The sequence below is a fragment of the Etheostoma spectabile genome, chromosome 17, assembly GCF_008692095.1.
Source record: "Etheostoma spectabile isolate EspeVRDwgs_2016 chromosome 17, UIUC_Espe_1.0, whole genome shotgun sequence".
NCBI classification, from domain to species: domain Eukaryota; kingdom Metazoa; phylum Chordata; class Actinopteri; order Perciformes; family Percidae; genus Etheostoma; species Etheostoma spectabile.
In genome coordinates this window covers 19,305,750-19,329,362 of record NC_045749.1, presented here as the reverse complement: position 1 = coordinate 19,329,362, position 23,613 = coordinate 19,305,750, and the positions used below count along the sequence as shown (strand labels likewise).

The 23,613-nt window shown below is 42.5% G+C and overlaps 1 protein-coding gene across 10 annotated transcripts in view; it reads right to left on the bottom strand.

Moving 5' to 3' along the window:
• cpeb3 (cytoplasmic polyadenylation element binding protein 3) overlaps positions 1–23,613 on the bottom strand; it is a 52,764-nt gene that overhangs the window by 13,381 nt on the left and 15,770 nt on the right. For 7 of the 10 annotated variants that reach the window (XM_032541035.1, XM_032541041.1, XM_032541038.1 and 4 more), the window contains 4 exons: positions 14,626–14,682; positions 10,987–11,010; positions 8,541–8,708; positions 7,312–7,401 (listed from right to left, as the gene is read on the bottom strand). In XM_032541035.1, the coding sequence (XP_032396926.1) occupies positions 7,312–7,401; positions 8,541–8,708; positions 10,987–11,010; positions 14,626–14,682 (339 nt within the window). The remainder of the gene's footprint in view (positions 1–7,311; positions 7,402–8,540; positions 8,709–10,986; positions 11,011–14,625; positions 14,683–23,613) is intronic. The other 3 variants (XM_032541036.1, XM_032541042.1, XM_032541044.1) reach the window with 1 other exon arrangement.

The following is a 23,613-nucleotide window of genomic DNA, read 5'->3' as shown; positions in this document are numbered from 1 at the left end:
CCACACATTCAGTGGTCTACAATGGGTTTTATTTGGTGTTAATTCTGCCAACATAAATCTATTTACAGCCTGAAATAAACAATGACCACCAGAATTACCTCACTTAATAGGCTCCTAAGTACTTCACAGAGCCCTCAAGGTAAATTAATGTGTCAACAGAAAATAAAATATAAAAACTGCAACAATGATAGAAAGAAAAGAAAAGGCAGTGAGTATGGAGAAGCAGGTCTGTGTGTACTCAAGAGGACTGAAACTCTGAAAGTGATGGCAACATAGGCAACATAGACACCATAATTATCCATATGTCCCTTTTGGACCAATTTCAGATTCTGCCGCATGCTAATACATTAGCATACACACGGTTGAACGATTATAGTATTATGCAAAGTAACCACAGAGGCTCTTACTAATTAAAAGTTCTTTAGAAGTTTTTATTATGAGCCTTGTAAAGCCAGGTAACATGCTAATAACCTTGGTGTAGATGTGTATTTATGTATGTGGAAACGGTTTCTCTAATAAGCCATACCATCGCAGGCAAAACTAAAATATTCACAATGCAAAACTAATTGCAATCAGCTGCTTTAATTGACCCCGCTAATGGCTGTCTTTTTGTAATTGGTTGACACGGCCCTCTTGCCCATCCCAAAAACAAATATAGAAATAAAGAGGATTTTGTGCATCGTCATCTTTGTCCAAGTGCCTCATCATCACCCGACATAAGACGCCTGTCTCGATGTTGCTGGGTTACGTAAGAAGGGTTTGTCATTGGGAGAAATCATGTGGTTCAGCACTGACATCCCCCCTCAGAGAAAAAAAACAACTGCATACTCTCACACACACACACACACACACACACACACACACACACACACACACACACACCACACACACCACAAAAACGGCAGAGCTAGCCAGCAGCTCATACAGTCTGAAGGAGGGAACAGCATGTTCCATGACCCAGGGCAGAAGAGAGAGAGGGGGGGGGGGGGGGGGGGGGGGTGATGAGACAGATGGAAAGAGAGGGGGGAAAAAAGTGAGAAAAGGTAGGCAGAAAGGAAGAGAAGCAGCACGAAGGAGTGCCATACAAACAGAGAGTTTGAGGGCATGGGGAGCAAGAGCTGCAGAGAGACAGATGCAAAGCTGCTCCTTTAACGGTTAGAAAGTGGCCAAACTGAATCAAGAGGCTTGGACAGTCAGACCATCAATATTTTCCATGTGCTACACTCAATTTCACAGTGAAAGTAGTGTAAAGGCCAGGTGTTGACTGCTATGATATGAAAGTGAGGCCACTAAACTTCATGTCTGACTGTAATAGAAATCAGTGTTATTAGTGGAACAAAATAATGTATATATATATTGTGTGTGTGTGTGGGTTTTTTTTTTAAGTCACTGACTTGTGTCATATCAGCTGTTCCATCAGGGCACATTATGTCTTTATGATCTATAGCCTGAACAACAGATACACAGAGGAGATCAAGTTCAGTCAGCGTGTGCATAGTAGAGTGAATTTGCATTAAAGCAGACTCTACCAGATTCCATAGGGCTCTATGCCACTTTAATATTTTGTCCGAACGGTGCTGAGGATCGGTCTCTTTCCATCAGCCTTGCGCAGTGCAGGGGCTTACACTGCGGGAGAAAAGCGCAGATCTGCAGTGGCTCGTGCCCGAGATTTATAGGGCTTTGCTGCTGAGCCCCCAGCACTGTCCAGGCAGCATTTTCCAGCCTAAAGAGCGCTGTTTACAGACAAACGATAGGCAGAGTGCCTCGTGGGTTGCGCAGACAAACCGATGACCTCATGCAGGACAGTCCTTCCTCTAACGGAGAGCAGCAGTTTGACTTCTGAAGAGAGAAACAGTTACCTCTACAGCAACCTTAAGACTATTCGTCAAATTTCAGTCGCTAACTGCAATGATTTAACCAGCAAACTGATATCTTCAAAATAGCATTAGGCTAGGCTTAACTTTAAATGGAAGACAGGTGTTAATGATGAGACACTTCCATTCTGTATGTTCAAAATGAAGCTGGCTAGCTTAGCATAGCATTAAGACTGGAAACAGGGTGAAACAACTAGCTTGGCTATGTCCAAAGGTAACAAAATGTAGCTAACAGTTTCTCTGAAGCTCACTGATTAACTGATGTTACATTAGCTGTTACATTAGCTAGGTTGTTTTCCTTTTTTTAAGCATTTGTGCTAAGCTAACTTGCTGCTGACGGTGGCTTTATATGTAGTATCAATCCTCTAAGCTAACTCTCGCCAATGAAGTGAATACATTTCTTTCCCAAAAGGTCAAATGAAGCCTTAAAGTGCTTTCTGTAAAATTCAAAACTCACAGGAAATTCTCTCATTGACTTTTGGGTTCTCAACCCCGATGGTCTTGCTGGTCTACTTGCTGAGTAAAAGTAATGCATTGGGTACCTGGTAGTAGCTTTCACTTAACTTTATCCACATATCAAACTATCCAATTCTCTCCATTATGTCAACTGAACTTTGATTGAGCTGAACTGATTTTGCAAAAATTCCAATCCACGATTACAAATAAACTACACAGTCACGATGTGAGTCTCTCTGGCTTTAATAGTGACATTTAAATCCCGGCTTATCTTTTCATACTCAAATGTGTCCGCAGATTTATTTCACATGTGCTGGGACACAGACGTGCTTTGGTCCAAATGACCAGAATGATTGAGAGATAACTCGGCCAAATAGCCATCAGAGGAACATGGGAGCTAACAAGAGAGCAAACCTACAGAAACCAGTTATCATTGAAAACCCAGATGAAGCCAAACCTCCATGTACTATCTATCCCGTGAGGGTACAGAGAAAGAAATCTGCAGGGGGCTGTAACTCTGCCCCAAAATGTAAACAGACCGACTGCTGATTGGAGAAGGAGAAGAAGGCTAGCTAGCAGGATGGATGGAGGGAGACAAAAACATCTGCTCTCCCGAAAACAAACAAGCCCAGAGGCTTTTAGGCAATTGGAGACAGAGTAGTCAGTGATAGATTGGAGGAGAGGTGAAATCAAGCGTTGCTAATCATCTCAATTTGAAGTAGTCACTTTTTGCATATAATCCCAGCACAAGGTTGAAAAGAGAAATCAAGGCCTGAGTAATGCAGTAAGATGCAACACTATGATTGTTGCCACAGCAGCAGGGGCGGAGCTAAAAGGGGGGGGGGTGCCCCCACCCCACCCTGGAAATATGATTCCCCCCAAAATCCATTGGGCTAGAGTGCTGTCATCTGACAATTGTGATTTCCATTGGAGCAGAGTACTGTCACTTGGCTGCCTGTTCTGCCAATTTACCCAGCCCTTGTCACATGACCAATTAATGTTTCCATGATGAATATCCAAAATTCTGATACAATAGAACCAGCACTGAAATTAGATTTTTTTTTACCCTGTATAAAATGTGCATTTGGATATACAGTATGTTTAAAAATGTGTAGCCGAATAGGAAGAAAAAGGGAAATTATTAATGAATGTCATGTTTTATTTAGCAGAATTATTGTGTTGTTCTATCCTATCCGGTGTTTCATATATTTTGAAGCAGATTTTCTATGTTTTATTCTAATTAAATGCCCCCCTGAATGAAATACTGACTTCTTTTGATTTTGGGACGTACAAATCTGATAATGAGGATTTGCGGTCAAACCTTTTGAGGCCTTTAAACAAGTCTGACACACTGTTATTGCAGCATGACGCAAGCCTTAGCATTTGTAGAAGTTTATAGCTCCCAGCGCTCAGGCTCCAGCAAACTGACAGCATTACCTCCTCCTCCTCCTCCTCCCTCAATCCCCAATCACGACAGACAGAAATAGCTCCCTAACATTTCAGGCTTATTGGCAACAACAGTGTTGGGCGATGGGAGTATGTGTGATCGACAGCACCATAGTAACCAGAGCTTGTTGGACCCCAAGAGTGGGCTGACCAAAAACATCACGTTACACGCAGAGATGGGGCTCACGTGTGCGTCACATAGGTGTAAAGGAGCTGAAAATGAAAAAAGGATTTGTATCATAATGTGTAATGTTGCAATTTCTTTTCATTTCTTTCTTTTTTTACTCCCCTTAAAGCTCAGTTTGGTCTTCACAAATTTCTTAAGGGAAACATCTGGCTCTTTAGCAGTTAAATGCTTCACTATATTCACCGACTAGTCGAAGTTGCAGGATTTTAAAAACAAAACATCTTGCAAAGGAATGTCATAAAATATATCTTCAATGAGAAAAAAAACCCTCCCCTGAAATTGACTACTCTCCCTTTAGCAAAAATTAAAAACAACACATGAAACCTCATCACATTGCATTTATATCCCCATAACCCAGATCCTCGAAGAAAGAAAGGTTGCATGACATAAGAGAACAATACAATCTGAATCGACAAATAGGGGAAAAGTTCAAATATAATATTGGCGTTGTGAAAACATAAGAGCATTGAACAAATTAGCTCATCCCTGTTACCTACTTCCTCTTCAAGTCACCACTTCTCTCCAAGTACCAAATGAGTCCTAGCCTCCCATTAAAGTTGGACTGAGCCGCAATATGAGTCATCCCTAAACCAAAACACTTTTGTAACTGTACAGACACACATCGCTGGCAGTTTAATGGGAAGCAGGGCGGAAAGTGACAACCATCTTCCATTCTGTCGAGCTTGGAAGGACGTTTAACATGAGTAGAGGTCGATGACCTCTTGCTGCAAATCCCACATCTGTAAATCTGCCGTCACACAGTCCACACCACCGTAGGACACGCACGCACACACAGATGTGCACTTGCTCTCAACCCTGAAGCTATTAGTGTTAAGACCTCTGTCATCGGGCATCTGCCCAAGCTCCCTTACCAGTTAATATGGTTAGAGTGTGATATAAACAGGATATTTTAGCAGTTTCCCTTGGAGTTTTTGTGCATGTGTGTGTGTGGGGGGGGGGGGGTTGCATTTTGTGAGATGAACTCTACACAGATCACTAGTCCCACTCAACATGTCTCCTCCCCTTACATGGCGGCGTCCTCCAGCTGGCGTAAGCTCATTCATTCCCCTAAAAGGATGCTGCATTTTTTCTACTGACTTTGGATATTAGTAGAGTCAAGCCTATTCAAAATAATCCTCCCTAGCTAAAATATATATATATATATATATATATATATATGGGATGTTGAAAAATGAAAGTGGGGGAGAAACTGGCAGAGGTTTTCGCAGGTCCTCCAGATGCAGGGTATTACCGTCTGCCTATGGAATGTCAGTAATTTCCAGAGCATCTTTATTAGCTTTCCTAATCTGATACACAGCAGCACCCGGGCCAGAGCGAGTGATGTAGAGGCTTGGAACAGGGTGCTGCAACTCTGATCACCTGAAAATGACAACCGAGAGGCAGCACAGAAAGGAGAAACATCAACCAGGGGCGTTTCTAGGACTTGAGGAGGTTGGGGGCTTTGCCCGAAACCATTTAAATAAACTGAATGCTATACAAAACGGCGATTGTCCAGCTTGTTATTAGCCGATGTATGTTCATTTTAGCTGCACAGTTTGTAGATGTTAGTTAGATGGCATCTAGATTTGGCCTAATCACACCTAGCCTAGATACCCAAAGGCCAAGGTTTTGTTTCCAGATTTGTGTGGTGATAAAACACTTCATTTCCTGCATTCCAGTGGATTTTTATGCATCTATTTCTACCTTTTTCTGCATCAATTCATGCTGGAAATATCTACATGTAAAGAGAAACATAGATTACAATCCAAATATAAAAATATAATAGCATATGTAGCTGTAAGGCTCCTAGGCATTCCATATTTCTTGAAACTATTCTACTGTAGATCGACTTTTGTAATGATATCTGAGTCAGCACACATGTAGCCTAGCATAATGTACTAATTATTTCAATGAATTAATAAACCCCTGGACTGTAATATTTGAGATGTTCAAAACGTTCAAATTCTAACCATAGCCTATTCATGATATTTGGTGAAAAATAAAGTGATAATAGGCTATTTCAAGAATACAGTCACTACATTTCATAAAATAATCTACCTGCACCATAGTCTGCTGTGCATTACGTTATTGCTCTGCTGATACGGTAGATCTTAGACCTTCTGACAGACTCAGAGCCCTGTTTGAGACTCTGAATGGGACAGCTAGGGAAGTGGCTGTTCACTGCTCTATGACGGAGGTGGAAAACCAAAACTACGGCAGAAATGCACAAACGCGTCACATCTGCCGCAGCATGCTCACAGCAGAGCATGTCCATTATAAACCTGAAACTGCACAGACCATGGAAAACGAGCTGCTCATCTGAGCACGGTGGCCCAATGGTTAGCACTGTGGCCTCACAGCAAGAAGGTACCGGGTCCGGACCCTGGTCATCCCGGACCTTTCCATGTGGAGTTTGCATGTTCTCCCTGTGTGTGCGTGAGTTTCCTCCAGGTACTCCGGTTTTCCCCACCACTAAAAATATGTTCCCCTCCCTGTGTGTCTGCCGTTGTAAGGCTGCTGTGCATCACCCAGGTGGGTGCTAAGCATTGGTGGTGTTAGAGAGTAGTCCCCCACTGAGGCGCTTTGAGTGACTATGATAAAGTGCTAAATAAATGTAATGAATTATTATCATCTCTATCTTTACAGAGAGAGTGGACACTAAAGCGACGCACGGGTCTGCTTCAGATCTCCGTGTGTTTGAGTCTGAACCATAGACTGGAAACGCCACGGCAACGTCAAACCAAATCATGAGCATTGTGTTCCTAAACGTTGTGTTGATGCCATTGTAATCTATGATTCCTCTGAAAGTTACACCTTTCACAGCTATCCTTACATAGAGACAGTTGCTAGGTGATAGCTGATAGCAACAAACACAGCATGATGGTCGGACCCCAAACGTAGCTGCCCGTTCTATTTGCCTCAGAGAAATATACTGGTTAAAGTCTCTGGGCTACACTCAAAACCTTTAGGGCTGAAGCCCCAGCAAGATTGTCTGACTCCATGTCTGACTCCATGTCTGACTTTCACACTCCTTAGGTACTCATTCAAGCAAACTGCTCTTGGGTCCAAAGTCTTGGTGGCCAGCTATGGAGTCATTATATACTGTGTGTGTGTGTGTGTGTGTGTGTGTGTGTGTGTGTGTGTGTGGTTTCTGAGAGATGACTACAGGGGGGTTCCTCAGACAAACAGACAGCCTTGATGTTGCCCAGCATGAGCCAACGAATTCTGGGTAACACGATTCCCTAAAAAAACTCTAAAATGTCGATGCACCCAATGGTGATATTTATTGGTGTAGACTTTGATGTCGGATGGGAAAATAAAGATTATGCTCGGACAAAACATTGTTACCTTTAGGTGGGAAGTAGGATTTGCTCTCAGCTTTGTGGGGCCAATCTACCACCAGGTGCCCATAGCGACGGAAACTGTTGGTGATTTCGTCTGTAAAAATGAAGAAAATAGAAGAAAGAAAACTGACTTGAATATTATTTTCATGACATGATTGATGGTTGTTTGTGCAATAGGCATTTGAGGACCCTATGCAGAGCCACGCTCAGTGCTATTTTATGCCGTTTACTGGAACACAATCCGGGCACATCCAGTCTCCATTGGGCTGACTAGTGCTCTGTAAACTCATGGTTTTTTCAGCCAGCTAAGGACACGTATTGTACATCATGTGCTTGTTCAACGGCGTGGACACATGTCAAAGTAAACATTTCATATTAATGTTAAACTCTTTGGCATGCTCTCGAGATTGACGTGACTGGTCACAGACGTCACACTCTAAAGCTCTGCAAGTGATATAAAAATCTACTGATTTTGAAGGTTAAAATTAAAAATAAAAGTTCTCTGAGGTCACTGTGACTTGGCACTGGTCTGGACAAAACGTTACATTTTCACTTTGACTTCGATAAACTGTCAAGCCTGGTTTTTGGTGACAACTCGTTAGTTAAGTCTCAAATCACACAGCGGACCCAGTGATATATGGAAGCTATTTATTAGAAGTTTACAATGGCTTAATTGTGGGTAAATAAATAGAGCCAACATTGACTGTCACAGTTCCCCAAATAGAAAAAGAATACTTTGACATTTTGGGAAAAACATTTATTCTTACTTGCTAAGCGCTATAGTAGATGAGAAAATCAATACCACTCTCATGTCTGTACAGTAAATGTGAGTCTTCTTGCGGCAACCGGTTAGCTTAGCTTAGCACAAAGACTGGAAACAGAGGAAAACAGCTAGCCTGGTTATGTGCCAGTGTAAAAAGCTTCCACTTGTTCAGCCAAACCAGGCTTCTTAACAGACATATATTGTGGCTTAATAATAGTGTATTAAATTAATATCCTCAACAATGGGTGTCAAGGTGCCCTTTAGCAAGGCCTTAAATACTTTAGCGTAACTGTTAGTGGCAAACAGCCAAAAGACAAAGACTGCACTGGGAGGCTTCCAGTTGTGAATGTACCATACTTTGTGCATCAGTATAAATCTGCAGAGAGGAGATGCAAACAAAAACGAGCCTGAAGTTAAGCGAAAACCTTCCTCTAGCTGAGTAACGGGAAAAAAACAGATCCTTGGTTTACCTTCGTCTATGTCAGGGGGGAGGCCTCCGACAAACACCTTCCTGGAGTAGCGCTCCATCCTCTCTCCGTTCTGACAGCGGGTGGGCGAGTTCAGGCCAGGGGTCAAGGAGGGGTCACCGTGACCGTCGTCGAGGAAACCGTCTTCAAAGGGGAAAAGACAGGAGCGACCTGGGAGGAGAGGAGAAGAGAAGGACACCAGGAAGACAGACAGGGGAAAAGGGGGGGGCAGAGAGGTACGAGAGTGTGAAGTAAAAAGGGAGGGAGGGTGCGACAGAGGAATTAATTAATGAATTAATCCCATCACTTTGGACATTGAAATTACCCTCATAGGTCAACATTTTTCTGACTCTTATTTGATAAGGATGGTATGCAAAAACCCTACATTAACAATTCCCAAGTGATCATATTTTCATTGGGTGGGGTGGCTTCAAGGCCGCAAGGTCTCGTCTTTTCCCACAGTTTATTCTTTTTTGATATATATACTGTATACATACATAAAAACATATTAAAAAAAGAAACCCTAAAGAAAACAATTAAAACACTATATGACCAAAAGTATGTGGACACCCATGAACACAGAGTGATTACCAGGTTCCAAAAGTCTTTCCAAACAGTTGCATGAGGGTGTAATGTCGTGTAGACATACGTAATTCACCTATGTTGTTAAGTGGGGCTCCACACACTGATTAGAAATGTTACACATGTCATTTACTGCCCTTAGCCACTGCATGTAATGATGACTGTTCGCGGATCAGGGTCCCTTTAAACATTAGGAATACGTGAGGACGTGGGACCCTACGTTTTTTTTTTTTGCCGGACAGCACCTTTTTCTGTCTTTGTATTTTTTTTCCTGTAAATTAAACGAGACACGCATTTGGGTGCTCAACGTGAGAAATTGTCTCCACACGCGCATACTTTTGTCCACAGTGTGTATGAAATCACAATCGTTATATCATAATGCCGTCTTGGGAACCTCCTGGTGAGCCTCATTAAAATACCAATCTTTCTGACCTGCTGAATTGCAGCGAAGAATGAGAATGGAGGCGCTGTTGGATCAGTCAGTAATGAGCATGTTTACTGTATTCTCTCCTTGTCGGACACAGCTTAACAAACTGGGTATGCCACTGGCAGGCTTCCACTGCTGCAGCCGTGGCTTTGTGCATTTTGTGATTGTGTTGTGTTGCTTGTCCAAATGTAAAATGTTGGATGCAGTGGAACCACATAGTTCTCTCTTTCTTCAGCGGTGTTACTATTCGATTAAGGGTTTGGCGATATGGAGAAAATCAAACATCACCATATTTATTTGACCAAATACATCAATATCGATATTGCGGTAATATTGTTGGGTTGTCATTTGGTGCTTTCACATAATATTTACACAATGACATTTTTTTTAAATAATTACCAGTAATGTGTACATCTATTTTTTGTGATCAGATGTTTTTAATTTTATTCTACAAATTAAGAAAAATCACAAACCACAGGGCAGTAATGTGTATATATTGACTGAGCGGATAAAGGCAAATACTGAAACACAAAATGACATCACTTACAGTAATGTAGCCTTTTAAAACAATATCCAAAATGTAATAGGATATCTAGCCTCATATATCGATATAATAGCGATTTATGACCCGGCTCTAATTTGATTGTTTGATAAATGTGGTAAGCAATTACATTTTTATGTAAGCATTTTACATTTTAATAAGGGAATACTGCACTGTCTGTCTTCTGTGTCCTACATCAACTATAACATATAACAGCAGCCCAATAGTGCAGTGACCTTAAACAGCTCATACAGCAGCTTTCCTCGCTGAAGAAAGACAGACTTAGTAAAAAAAGAAAAGAAAAAAGGTAGATCAACTCACAGACAAGCAACATTGGAAGCACCCATCTTTTGCCATTCAGATGGTGAATCACTTCTGAGTCAGCGTACATCTTTATGAAACCCTCCAGATTAATTTCAGAAGCAATCCAACTAAACACGCTATCATATTTGAAAAGGTTTAGGGTTTGATTTGGTGGCAGAATCACGCTGCCGTTGACTGGAGAAATGGAGTGCATCATTTATTTTTAGCTCTGCTCTTACACTGGGATGCATTTGTATTATGCAATACAACAATTTGCATTGTTGTTCATATTAATAACATTACAGGTAGAACACTGACTCAGAATGGAAAGAAAAGAAAGCAAAGAAGATTTCTTTTTCCTCTCACCATCAAGCAAAACAAGAATCACATTGATTGATTTGGCAGACCCTTGCCCCATGTCAATTAAATGCACAACATGGACAACTTGGTGTCATAATCTAATAATTAATCGGATTTCAATCACAGCACAGATGATGAAAGCATATAGGCACAAAACACTAAGACCCCCTCAGCGTGGAGAGAGACACGGCCGCCATGGCAACAATTAGAACCCCAGAGAAAATGCCACACGTTACCTCTTCTGCGGCCATAGCTCCGGGCTGCTTGTCAGCACAGTGGGGGGGGGGAGAGACACAAGGAGAGACAGAGGGTTGGGGTCAGGAACAAGGGTAGGAAAAGATATAGAGACATGGGTTTTGTGGAAATAAACCAAAACAAGGAACATCTCTAAGGCAACTGAGACACCACAGATGGCCACACCTAAGCTTCGGCAAAGGAAAGGGGGATGATTATCGTAGCCTGGCACTAGCACCAGCCCACAGTAAACCTGTTGCACCTGCCTTGGCAACAAATGCATGCAGATGCTGGGGGGGGGGGGGGGAGTTTTTAGGCACGGAAATGGCTAAGGAATTAAGCAGCATAATTCCCCGTAGCCAGAGATCGTGATATCTCAGTTTAATGAACCCACAATAGCTCGCATTCGTGATAATCCTCTGTGAATATTTACAAATGAGGCCATAAAGCAGTGTGCATGCAGTACTAGAGGTGGAGCAGGTTAGTCATTATCATGGCCTTGGTGAAATATTAAAAGTCACTCCCAGGTTATGTATGGCAGGCCAGGTGCGAGTGGAAACTTCCCACAGGAGGGGAAAGCTGTGGAGGGAGGATAACATGCAGAGAAGGGGGGGGGGGGGGGCGGGGAGGAGAGGACACACTATGATGTCAGGGTAGAAGGGATCGAAATCCATGGCAAGGTGAAGGTGCAGCGTCGTGACCACAATCAAATCAGCTGGTCACAAAAATGACCTGCGCCTTGTCTTTTTGGGATTTTCAATGATCGTTTCACTGTAGTGACTCAAAAGAAATCAAAGAAATAAAGATAACAATTGTAAGTTTTACAGGTGTTATCGGTTAAATTAAATTTTTGACTAACTGGAAACAATGTAGCTCATTTGGACAAATGAACTCAGGACTCAAGGCCCACTCACCAGCTTTTTCCAGAGCCTTTCAACCACATTTCATGTTCTCCTCCCATATATCTGTTATCACGCCAGCCATGACACCACAGTAAATTCCATCCACTTAGGAAGACCATGAGATGCATTCAAAAGCTCCAAATATATATTGTGTTATACCTATTTTTCCAAGATCGAAAAATGAACTTCCATGCTCAAAAACACACATCTTGTTTCAGGGTTGTGTTTGAGTGTGTCACTAATCTCTGAAATCAAACAAGCACAATTTGGATCTGCTGAATGCAAGCCACACAGGAGGCAACATGTGACTTAAGGGGACAGTTTTGAAGTAGGGTTGTATTTGTACTCAACCAGGTAGGCAAGGCAGGTGCACAGGTATGGAAGCTTTGGACTGAGGGCAGCCACTAAATGGATTTTAGCCAACTCAAAACATCTATATCAGTTTAAGTGTTCGCTATATTTAGAATATTTACCGCTTTACAGCCCTTTCCGAGGGGGAATTGAAGTATATCCATCCAAACTCTTTTCAAAGCCACCAGATTCTTGACAAAAACTGTTACTTTACAGTACCTCGTAAACACGGGACTTGCATGTCTACTGCTGCCTTGATCGGTTAGTTGTGTGACTTAATGCAAATTAACCCCTCAAAACACCAAAGTCACACAATAACACAAAGTAACAAGCTGATCGAGGCAGCGGTAGACCAGCAACTCCTATGTTGTACGAGGTAAAACAACTAAAACAACTGTTTTTTGTCAAAGTCAGAGTCTGGTGGCTTTGATGGAGATAACGGAAAGGGCTGTCTGACAGCAAAGGTAAAGCGGTGAAAATATTTCAACTACAGCGTACGCCTAAACTGATTGTTTTAGGTGTTTTTTTGTTTTTTTTTAGGTAGCTAAAATATGTTTAGCTGCTGCCCCTGTCCACAACAGTACATTGCTTAGCGTCCATGTCGGTTCTCCTGGCTGCTTCTCCAAACTGGGGGTGCGCAGACCGCCATCTACTGTAGGTAATACAATGTCAACGGAAACGTATCTAATACAACCACACAAATATCCCAACTACCCACTTTAAGACTGGGCAAATTCAAACAAATAGCAGAAGGGTAACACAGTCTAAACAGATCTTCCTGCTCCTCTAAACGCATCAGTCACAAAGCAAACCCGTCGCTTCAAAAACCAATATGGGCCTTTGGATTGTGAAAGCCCCATTGTAGGACTACTCTACCTCCTCTCTGGGAATACATTGTCTCTGAGCCTCTTCTCCCTTGCTATGTTTTCATTAAATAGATCTGGCTCTCCAATCCAACAAAAAACCTGGGCAGCCTCTCTGCAGCTTTGCCCTCTCGCCGTCTGGCCTTGGCAGGAACAAAGTTGCCTAGCAACCAGGGCAAAATGAAGACAGCGTTATGTGGGGAAGCGTCAGATGTCTCAGTAAGGGAGGGTAAAACCCATGAGGGAGAGAAGGAAAGGGAAAAGTGAAGGTTCCGAATAAGTACCAACTTCAAACTGCGTGGTATCTGGGAGAGAGAGAGAGAGAGAGAGAGAGAGAGAGAGAGAGAGAGAGAGAGAGAGAGAGAGAGAGAGAGAGAGAGAGAGAGAAGAGAGTATGTTTGAAGGGAAAGTGGGTGATTCTTCTAGTTATGATGGCTTCAAAGCCTCAGACACTTCTACTAAGCTGTCAAGTGAACAACACCAATAAATCTGAATAGAAGCGCCATGCTTACTACTCTCCATCCTTTCTTCTTCACTTCAAGTGCTAACACCATCCGAAGAAAGCAGTCCTTACAGATTCTCACAGCGGGAAGCCACAAAGCTAATGGGACGAAATGAAGGAGAAACACTGAGTAAAAGACACTTTAAAGTTGAAACCAAAGCTTCCCTGTCTACACACATCGCCGGGCTACAGTGGAGAGAGCCAGCTCTGACAGACTTGGAAGATCTGGACACATCTGTGCTTGTCTGAGTGTAATCCCATGACACAAAAGTTTAACATCAATCCGGGACTCGCTTTCCGAGGGGAAGTGATGAAAAGAGTCAAATGAGGAAGGTTTACCAGTGGTAGAAATTGCTTTATCAAGGGGCATTTTTGTATTTTGTTACATATCCTCGGCTTTTAGACTTTTTTTATACCTCGTAGGCTGAACTTGTGAGCATGTGTAGAACTAGGGCTTCGCTGATTTGGTTTGATCCTTAGTGAGTCCAGAGATCCTTGATATTTTACTGAGGTTTGAACAAAAAGATGGGAAACACGATTGCCCCTAAAAGAACTCCAGGCCAAAATTGGTGTGCAAGTCCCTAAGAAATCACGATCCCTGATCCCATCCAAAGACAACTAAAAACCACTTGGAAGGGCAGGGCCTGACCTAGAAAACTATGTGGCCTCCATTTAGCAGCATGACGGGATATAGACCTGATTTCTCTCTTCGGCTCGTCTCATGTCACTGTTAGTCATCTGCCGGATGGTGGAACACTGGGGGTGAATCTTGTCTCACATGTTGGGGTATTTTTAGAAGCGCTATTAACAGGTCAACTAGCTTTATGGTGTCAGGGAATCCAGACCTTAGCAAAGGGGTAGGCTGGTGTGCCCAGAGCACATTGACATGGGCCACTGTGGTTAGGGGGTTATATGTGCTTCATGGGAACACACCACAAAAACACTTTTGACTAAAACTCAGACAATTCTAATTAATTCCATATGGAGATATGATGATGGGCACTAGAATGAAATGTGACTTACTATTCAATGGCATTATGTGCTCGGCTCCGGGATGATGAAAGTTGAGGCCCATGCGTCCTATGGACGGAAAAAAAGAAAAGATTTTACAAAAGAGGGAAAACATGGATATTGTTGATAAAAAGCCACCGTGTTAACAGACACATTTAATCTTTCATTCTACTGTTGGCAATGGGAAAATGCCAGCCATGATGTTTAACATGAAATGAATGAACAACAAATTTACTCAATGTGATACAATGGCACAAAAGGACAAGCACAGACAGCCGATGCAAAACAAGGCGGTGGAAACACGCATTCCTTTGTCAAATATCGCATATGCACGCACACACACGCACATGTACACGCTCACACACACACACACACACAAAACACACACACACACACACACACCCACACAGCTATAAGGCTAGGAATTCAACAGAGCGTGCATTCTGCAATGGTGACAATGTGTGCATGTTACAAGGGCCCATCTGTCAGTGTTTTTGTTGGAAGAGGGGTGGTGTGGGAAATCTAAATGGAAGTCTTCCAGGTTATCGCAGTCTCCATGATACTGTTTTTTTAATAAGCGATAACAACAAAAACACACAGGCAGAAATAGCCTACCTGGTTTAGGACAAAACATTGCGGTCCCACTGTCAACATCATTTGCAGTGGCAGCCGCAGAGGCACACCCTGTTATCCTCAACCACTTAAAATTAGGGTCCTCTGTCAAAATCCGCCTACACAAGCTTTTTACTCAACCCACAGCAAGTAAGCAGTATGTCTACCTATGTCTACCTAGAGTCCTTTAGACAGAAGGTGAAGCAACATCAATATTTGGTCTGCAGATTTAATGAAACACACCTTTTGGCTTTGGCTCATACCTGGCTGCACACTCATCACAAGATGACATGTCAAAAGTTTCTTCCACAGAAAACAATAGTGGGGACAGCAATGGAGCCTCTTCCTGGTTCGCAAACAGGAATGGAACTAGTACTTGTAATGAGTTCCATTTACCTTGGAACTCGGAAGCCGGAGCTTGGAATTACGTCAAACCTGAGTTTCATTCACAAGTTGGATATTCATTGTTTTCATTAGCTCTAGCCAGGTTAGCCATGGTTAGTTGATAACAAAGCATTACGCCAACAACATGTCCACTGATAGAACTTGAACATGTCTGTGTGAACAACTAATTTAGTGAGACACAAATAAGACAGAAGTGCTTATAACTTTATGCTACGACAGCCTAAAACTGTTGATACAGAAGACAGCCATGTTGGATTTTGAACTCTGCTACTGCGAAGTTGTCCGAGTTCCGAGCTTGGAAAATCCAAAGTCAGGGGGCGTTTCCAACATTGACCTCGGAAAATCAGAGTTCAGAGTACAAATGGAACAAACTGGACCTGGTTTAAAAAACAGAAAGGCAAGGTGGGGGAGGACACCCTTCAGCGCCCCAGATGTGGATTTCCACACTCCTCCCAGCCAGTCCGAATCCAGAAAACGGTAGGACTCAAGGACAAAATGAGTGCGACAAGCCAATACATTCGCACAAGTTTGTTAGAACATGTGGATATGCGTGACATAGCCTAATGTCACATTATCTTTGCTCTTTCCAACTTATTATCAAGAGGAAATAAACATTTTGTTGGCAAAGACTAGATGCACCCAAAAGGAGGACGATCCGGAATTGTGTCCTCACACTGAGGTTTTTTTCTCTCTATCATGAGTATTGATAAATGTGTGGGTGGTCTATTTGTTAGTCCTCCAAGTTCAACCAAATGAGAGTGTTTAAGGCCAAATGTTTGACTGGCTGCAATGGATTTGAGGTGGATTTCACCTAAGCAGTTTGGTCCATTTTAACCAAATCCTGCAGCATTTGGTCAGATAGTCCGATTTGTTTTGGGGCGGTGTGAAAGCTCAACTGAACTCTGGAGTGGAACAAACAGCCAAAGTTTGGTACGTTTGACCGTGTGACATTTGTTCACAATGTTTGGTGCACAGAGCACCTTGACCTAGCGCCACTGCATTTGGTTGAGCAAAAAAAATAATGTAAATTTTAGGATCAATTATATACGGCATTGCTAATACGCTCCAATGAACACAATCACAGTCAAAGCTTTGACTTTGATAGTAGGGCAAGAGTCACCACAAACCCTGGGGTCTGTGCTTCCCTTTCGGTCTACATTAGTCATTTTGGGTGATGGAGAGGGACAGTTGCCCTCCTAAAGCCTTAAAATAGCTCTGGGCATGTGCCATCTGCTTCCCTCAGGAGTTGAGTGGCAGGGCTTGAGGGGCCCCTGAGTTGCTGTGCTGCTGCTGCTCTTCTAGTGACATTTCCTCACTGAGATCCTGAGCTATTCTCAACCATTCTGTGATGGTTGCTCAGCAGCACAGCCACTTGGGAGACTCGCCATCCACTTCCTCACACAGGGACTGTAAGAGTACCTCCCTTTATTGCGCCTGACTGACTGGACAGTGACCTCGCCGTAACCGCTTTGGTAGAAATGGGATAAAGAGTAGGTGATGGGTTAGCTAGACATAGCCAGCAGACATAAATTTGGGATCCGGTGCCCCAGTGGGAAGGCTACAAAGTTTTCATTGAGGGGGAGCATGAGGCCTCAGAGGTTTTAGTAAGGCAGTCATTAAAGGACCACAAGAAACCAGGCCAAATGAAGTCAAAAGCAACATAGCTGCAAAGAAAGCTGTAAGCCGTTTCCCGTAGTCTTGCGCTCTCTCGCCCCCGTAGTCTTGTGCTCTCTCGCCCTCTGCTCTCTCCTCCTATCACTTCCTGCAGCTCTGGAGCTGTGGAGAATGGATCTGTGGTTGGAGTTACCTGCTGCCTCCATGTTCCTGCTCGACACCCTCTGCTACAATTCTCCATGTCTCTCTCTCTCTGTCTGTCTTTCTCTTTCTCTCACCCCCAACCGGCCGAGGCAGATGACCGCCCACTCTGAGCCATGGTTCTGCTCGAGGTTTCTGCCTCTTAAAAGGACGTTTTTCCCTGTCATCTGTCGCCTAGTGCTTGCTCTTGGTGGGAATTGTTAGGTTTCTGTAAATAACATCACAGAGTACGGTCTAGACCTGCTCCTTTATGAAAAGTGCTGTGCGATAACTGTTGTGATTTGCCGCTATATTAATAAAAAGAAGCAAAAAAGAAATGGAGATATTGGCCCGCTGATTTTGAGATTTGACAGACAGCAAAGAGGTTACCTAGAAAATATTAACAATTACTGTTTTCTGGTTTGTTTGTTTTTTTGCTCCCTCCTGAGAAACTCATTATAGCACATATTTAAACACCTTAAGGAGAAAGCTCCAGCAGAAGTTGTGAGAGGATAGTGGGTGTGCCAACAGCAAGGTGTGGAAATGTTAGTGCTGATGAATATACACCTCAGCAGCAGGGTGCCCCAAAGCAGCACGCCTTGCTGACTACTGCCACTACATCAGCAAAGAAAAGACGACAATAACCACTGAGGGGAGTGGGTTTTGCACACTGCTGACAGATGACTGAAAAGATTGAGTGGTATGGATGTTTCTGTAAGAACCTGCTGAGAGTTATTTGTGTGTCTCTGTTGATGTCAAAACGGCCTCTTTCATACCAACGAGTACAACAGTGCCAAAGTTCATTCAGTTATCAAGCCATTACACGTAAAACTATATTAAGCTATGTGCAGTACAAAACACAAATGGTTAGAGAATATTTCTACAAGCAAATCCCTTAATATGCCAACTGTACACTGCTATTTAATGTTTTATAAAAGTACTAATTGTAAAACTATCAAATGCCTTTCATTTTATAAAAGAGGATTTCCAGAACTCAGTTAAGCCTGATGCACAGTTTAATAGTGGTAGTAATAATTTCAGAAGTATTTCATGTGAGATCTGGACAAACCATGATTTTAATAGACAAAACAAGCCCAGACTTGTTTTGTTGCTTGGACTGGATTAGCTCAGTCATGCTTGCAGGAGTCATGAATTTTCCACCACAACAAAACATAGCACTGTGACACTGTAACTTATTGGAAGCATGGTGCGATTAACCTTTTAACACAGCCAACAAACACGTCGCCTTATCTCGAATACAGTCATTACTGGCTGTTTAAAGTACAGCGGCATCCCTCCGACATGGAGATAATCGCGTGTTTCGTTAGTACAAGGGCTGAAAAAGAGGTCAGATCGACTTCCACAACTTCAGCCCAACCGAGTGTTTCAAATATTGAGCTTTTACCTCAGGTTAAGCTAGGGTGACCCCTCTCTGAACCTAATGAAAGCCAAAAGATCACACAGAACTCCTCTTACAAACAAACTTACAGCTTACATCATTTGCATAATGCTTTTATATATATATATATAATAATATATATATAAAATATATATATATATATATATATAATACACACTGTATATATATAGTTGCTCTTAGGACTGTGCTCCAGGTCCCCCCATTTTCTGTTTTTCAGCACTACCTATACTTTTTATTTTTATATTTTTATATTTTGTGTTGACACTCTAAACGGGTTGCTTCAATCTCGTTGCACAGGTACTGCACTTGTGTACAATGACAACAAAGGCATTCTATTCTAAACTTGATCTTTGAGAACCTAGCTAAGGCTATATCCAAACTACTACGTTTTCATTTTTAACCAGCTTTTTAGAACTTCTACAATCTCCGTCCATAACTCCGATCACAACACACCTCTAGACAAACATCGCCGAACATTCACGTACACTGGGCATGTGCGTTCTAATGATAATTGCATAATTGCATCCACCTTGCAGGCAGCAAGGAAAAGCTACTTTTACAGAGTCTAATAAAACATTGATGACTCTTAACGATCGAAAATGTATCATACTTGATGAACATAAAGAAGATTATATTGTTTTTAAACTATATTTTGTCTTAAAAAGCTTCAATAGCTTGCCTCTGCGTATGTAGGCAGTAGTAGCCTTATAAAATGCATATAAAATGTAACTGCACAACAGCATCTACAACAAGGTCAGAAACAGCTGCAATTCATTATTCATGTTGAATTGACCAGTGATAGCCAAGGCTGATGTCTTTTGTTCTCTTCTGGTAAAAGGGTCACGTGACAGGGACGTAGCAAATCAGGGAAGGACATGTCGTGACTGATCCAATCAGGAAGCCAACGTGGGTGTCTGCATCATTGTTTCCAAAGGTCTCTGTTTCTACCCAGCCGGACCACAACGCAACCCTGGACATTTCAAACTAAAATCAGGGTCAGCAACGTTTCCAGATGTCTTCGCTTTAGGTGCTCTGAGTAGTGTGGATGAGTGTGAGGTGTAAACGTAAAGTTATGTGTATTAAAACCAAAACACAGTAGTGTAGATGCAGCCTAAGACAGAGGGAGGTAGTGTTTTTCTTTGTTATTGCTGAATATTTATCCAAAACCTTTATAAAAAAATGTATTCTCACCCCTCATTGGAGACCTTTACACCACAACTGTATCTGATATAGAGAAAGAGAGTGCATTGTGTGGACTCGATCTATGCAAAGGCCTTAAGAAAAGTTATACAGTGGCAACCAATCACACTGTTACTCCTCTTGCCTGAACCATGTTTTCATCATACCTCATACCAACATGTATCGGTCCAGAGAAAACTTTTGTTGGGCTTTTTTTTGCCTTTATTGGATAGGATTGCTTATGACAAGAAAGTGAGGAGAGAGAGGGGGATGGGCAACGAATCGGAATTGAACCCAGGGCTACTATGGTAAGGACTGAGCCTTGGTCATGGGGCGCACGCTCAACCGGGTGAGCTACCGGGGCGCCCCGATAGTCAACAATTTTATTTATAAAATGCATTTTCGAGTTCATACTTGTATTTTTTTTATTTTACTGTTCAAAAACACATTATTTTCCTCATACCGTCTGTCTGAATATATCTGTTTTAACTCTATCCTTTAAGCCCCCATCCCAAAAAGCCCAGTCTGCACTGATTGGCTAATCAGAAAAATATTGTGCTCCTAGTAATCAAGCCGTGGGTGGAGATACCCAGATGGGGGGGGGGGGCGGTATATTCTAACGAGCCTGCTTGTGACATAGCAATATAGAAAACTGAACGGCTTATTGAACACCATGTTATTTGATCTAGGAAGCCCATAAAATTGACTGGGTTGCCTTATTTCACAGTTGGTGGGTTGGTAGGTACTCCAGATACCAAAACGTATGTGCACAAGCATTGAAAAGGTTTCCCCCTCCTTAAAGCAATTTGTAAAATACATTTCCAAACCTTCGTAGTTTGCAGGCTCTGCTGTGTGAGCTTTTTTGAACTGATTGATTGTTGACATTTTAAAGACTTGACAGTTGCAGGAATAGGTATCTTTTGGGAGTATGCTTTGACTGTGATGTGCCGAGTTAGATGAGAAGATTGATACCACTCTCTTGTCTGTACGCTATTTATGAAGCTACCCCAAGGAGAATGTTTTGTGAGATTAGCATCAGCAACTGGTCAAGAATTAGCCCAGGACAAAACCCTGAGTAACACAACAACTTACACAACTTTACATTTTCTGTAAGGTTGTACGTTTTTGTAAGTTGCAGCTCTGCTTCAGGGCTTAACTTTGCATTAAGGTTCATGCAGTTTAACCTCTAAAAGCTGCACTTACACACAAAGAGACAATGCAAACCGTAACGGACGCATGAGTAAGATCATGTGAGTCAGACCAGCTGAGGCAGTGTGTGTGTGTGTGTGTGTGTGTGTGTGTGTGTGTGTGTGTGTGTGCGCGCATGTTCAGAGAGGATGGATTTGTGGGTGGGGTGGGATCCAAACACAGCGTTCATGAGGACTAAAAGGAGAAATTAACACTTTTGTGTGTGTTTGTGTGTGTGTGGGGGAGGAGACAACAACACAGTATCATGTCTACTGAGTCGACTTTGCATGGATCGGTTGGGTGAGAGTGTGTGAGGTGAGAGTGCTTTGCATGGAATGTTACAGTTGATTTTGATATGTGTGGTGTGTGTGTGTGTGTGTGTGTGTGTGTGTGTGTGTGTGTGTGTGTGTGTGTGTGTGTGTGTTGGCAGCAGCGGTGGTAGCTGATGTCGAACTGGTAGTGTTTTTCCAGGCCAAAGGGAGAATCTCTGGGGGTGTGTGGTAGTGTTGAGGTGCCTAGGTCCATACATGAGCTCAGCTGACCCAGTTCAGGAACTACATGCAGACCTGTGTGTCTGTGTGTGTGTGTGTGTGTGTGTGTTGTGTGTGTGTGTGTGTGTGTGTGTGTGTGTGTTTGCTACAGAAAGGGCCTGTTTGTTCAGACGTCCACACGGCTCCTTACCCAGGAGTAAAGAGCTTTCGCAAAGTTTGAGGGATGCGAGAATAAAGTCTCTTTCTCACACACACACACACACACACACACACCACACACACACACACACACACACACACAACCCCACACACACACACACACACACACACACACACACACACACACACACACCACACACACACACACACACACCCTTTGAAGCTAACTCTTCTTCACACAACTGCTAAGAAAGAAAAAAACTTGACTCGAGATAGCCTCGCCCTGCATCCTGTCTTAGAGAGAGAGAGAAAGAGAGAGAAAGAAGGGGGGGGGGGGGTTACCTCACACACTCACGCCACAGATTTATATTCACATCACACTACAAGTGCTTTTCCTTCTTTAGAAAAATGCATGCATACAGGGACTCATAAAACCCTCAAGGAAAAACATCTATTCCAGTCACAATGAGAAGAATGCAAGTCCACGATAGGATGGCAGTGGGAGGGACACACTCAGTTGGGAATGCAAAACCAGGCCTACGGGGTTAATAGTTTGGACTAGTGGCGCTCAGCTGGTGGGTAGTATCCTCAAAGAGGGACTTTGCTATGACAGTAGCTGGCAACTAACTAAGCATAACAAAATATTTCTATTTCTATTGTTATCATCTATTCTTGTCTTGGTAGGTTCAATTAAGAACTACGGACCTGGACCTTTCAGCACGCAATAACAACGTCTAAATCAGGACTGTTTTCAACTTAAAATATCCATATTATTTTATTATTGGTGGATTTTCTTCGCTCACTTGTCATGTCACAAATGTTGATCAGGTTCGCCGGGTTGCATCTCTCATCCAGCCTCAAGATGCTTTTGGGAAACCAAGTCCTGGTCAGTCTATGACATTTTCACTGCGTACCAGTAACTTCCCAACTGCAGCACTGGATGCTCGGCCATCTTTGCTACAGCGAGGGGCACCGGCCCAAAACCAACACCTGAACGTAGCATTCAGCACGTTCCAGATCTCCAGAGTCACCACCTGCATTTCTGAATTGTTTGACGACTCAGACAGGTCAAACTTGACCCTTAGCAAGTCAACTTAAAGAAATGACAACTCTTAAATCGACCCATCATTTATTACAGTCAGCATTTATTTTAATAGAGCTGGGACAATGTGCTTTTGTCCAATTGAATGTTTTCACGATACATGTCTGCCGACTGGATTTGTATTGCGACTTTCCTTTATTGCGATTCTAGACGTATTGCGTTTCGGTAGTATTGAGTATTGGGATTTTCTTTTCCTTCTTTAGCAAAAACAAAAGTTGAATAATTCACTTGTAGAGACAATGGATCCTGATACATTTCTAAAATCTGTGTGTTTCTAAAAAAGAATGCACATCACATGTCAGTCTGACATTTATTTAATTTGTAAAGAAGTACATATGATGTAGTCGCTGTCGGCAGTACCGTATAAACAGAAAATATTGAGGTGAATCATTGAAAATTCTGTTCTGGGGAAAAGAATCAATTATAAAAATCGCCGCAAAAAAATCACAATGCATAATATTTGGGGATTGGTTTTCCCCACCCCTAATTTTTTAATTAACTTCTTCAAGGAAACACTTCTGTAGCTTCAGTGTCAAGGGGGAAACTAGGTTAAATTATGTTGCAACTGACTAGGGCAAAGCAAAACAAAACACACCCACTTCAAAACAGGAAGTCAGTCAACATGAACACAATGCCAGGCTGATTAAATC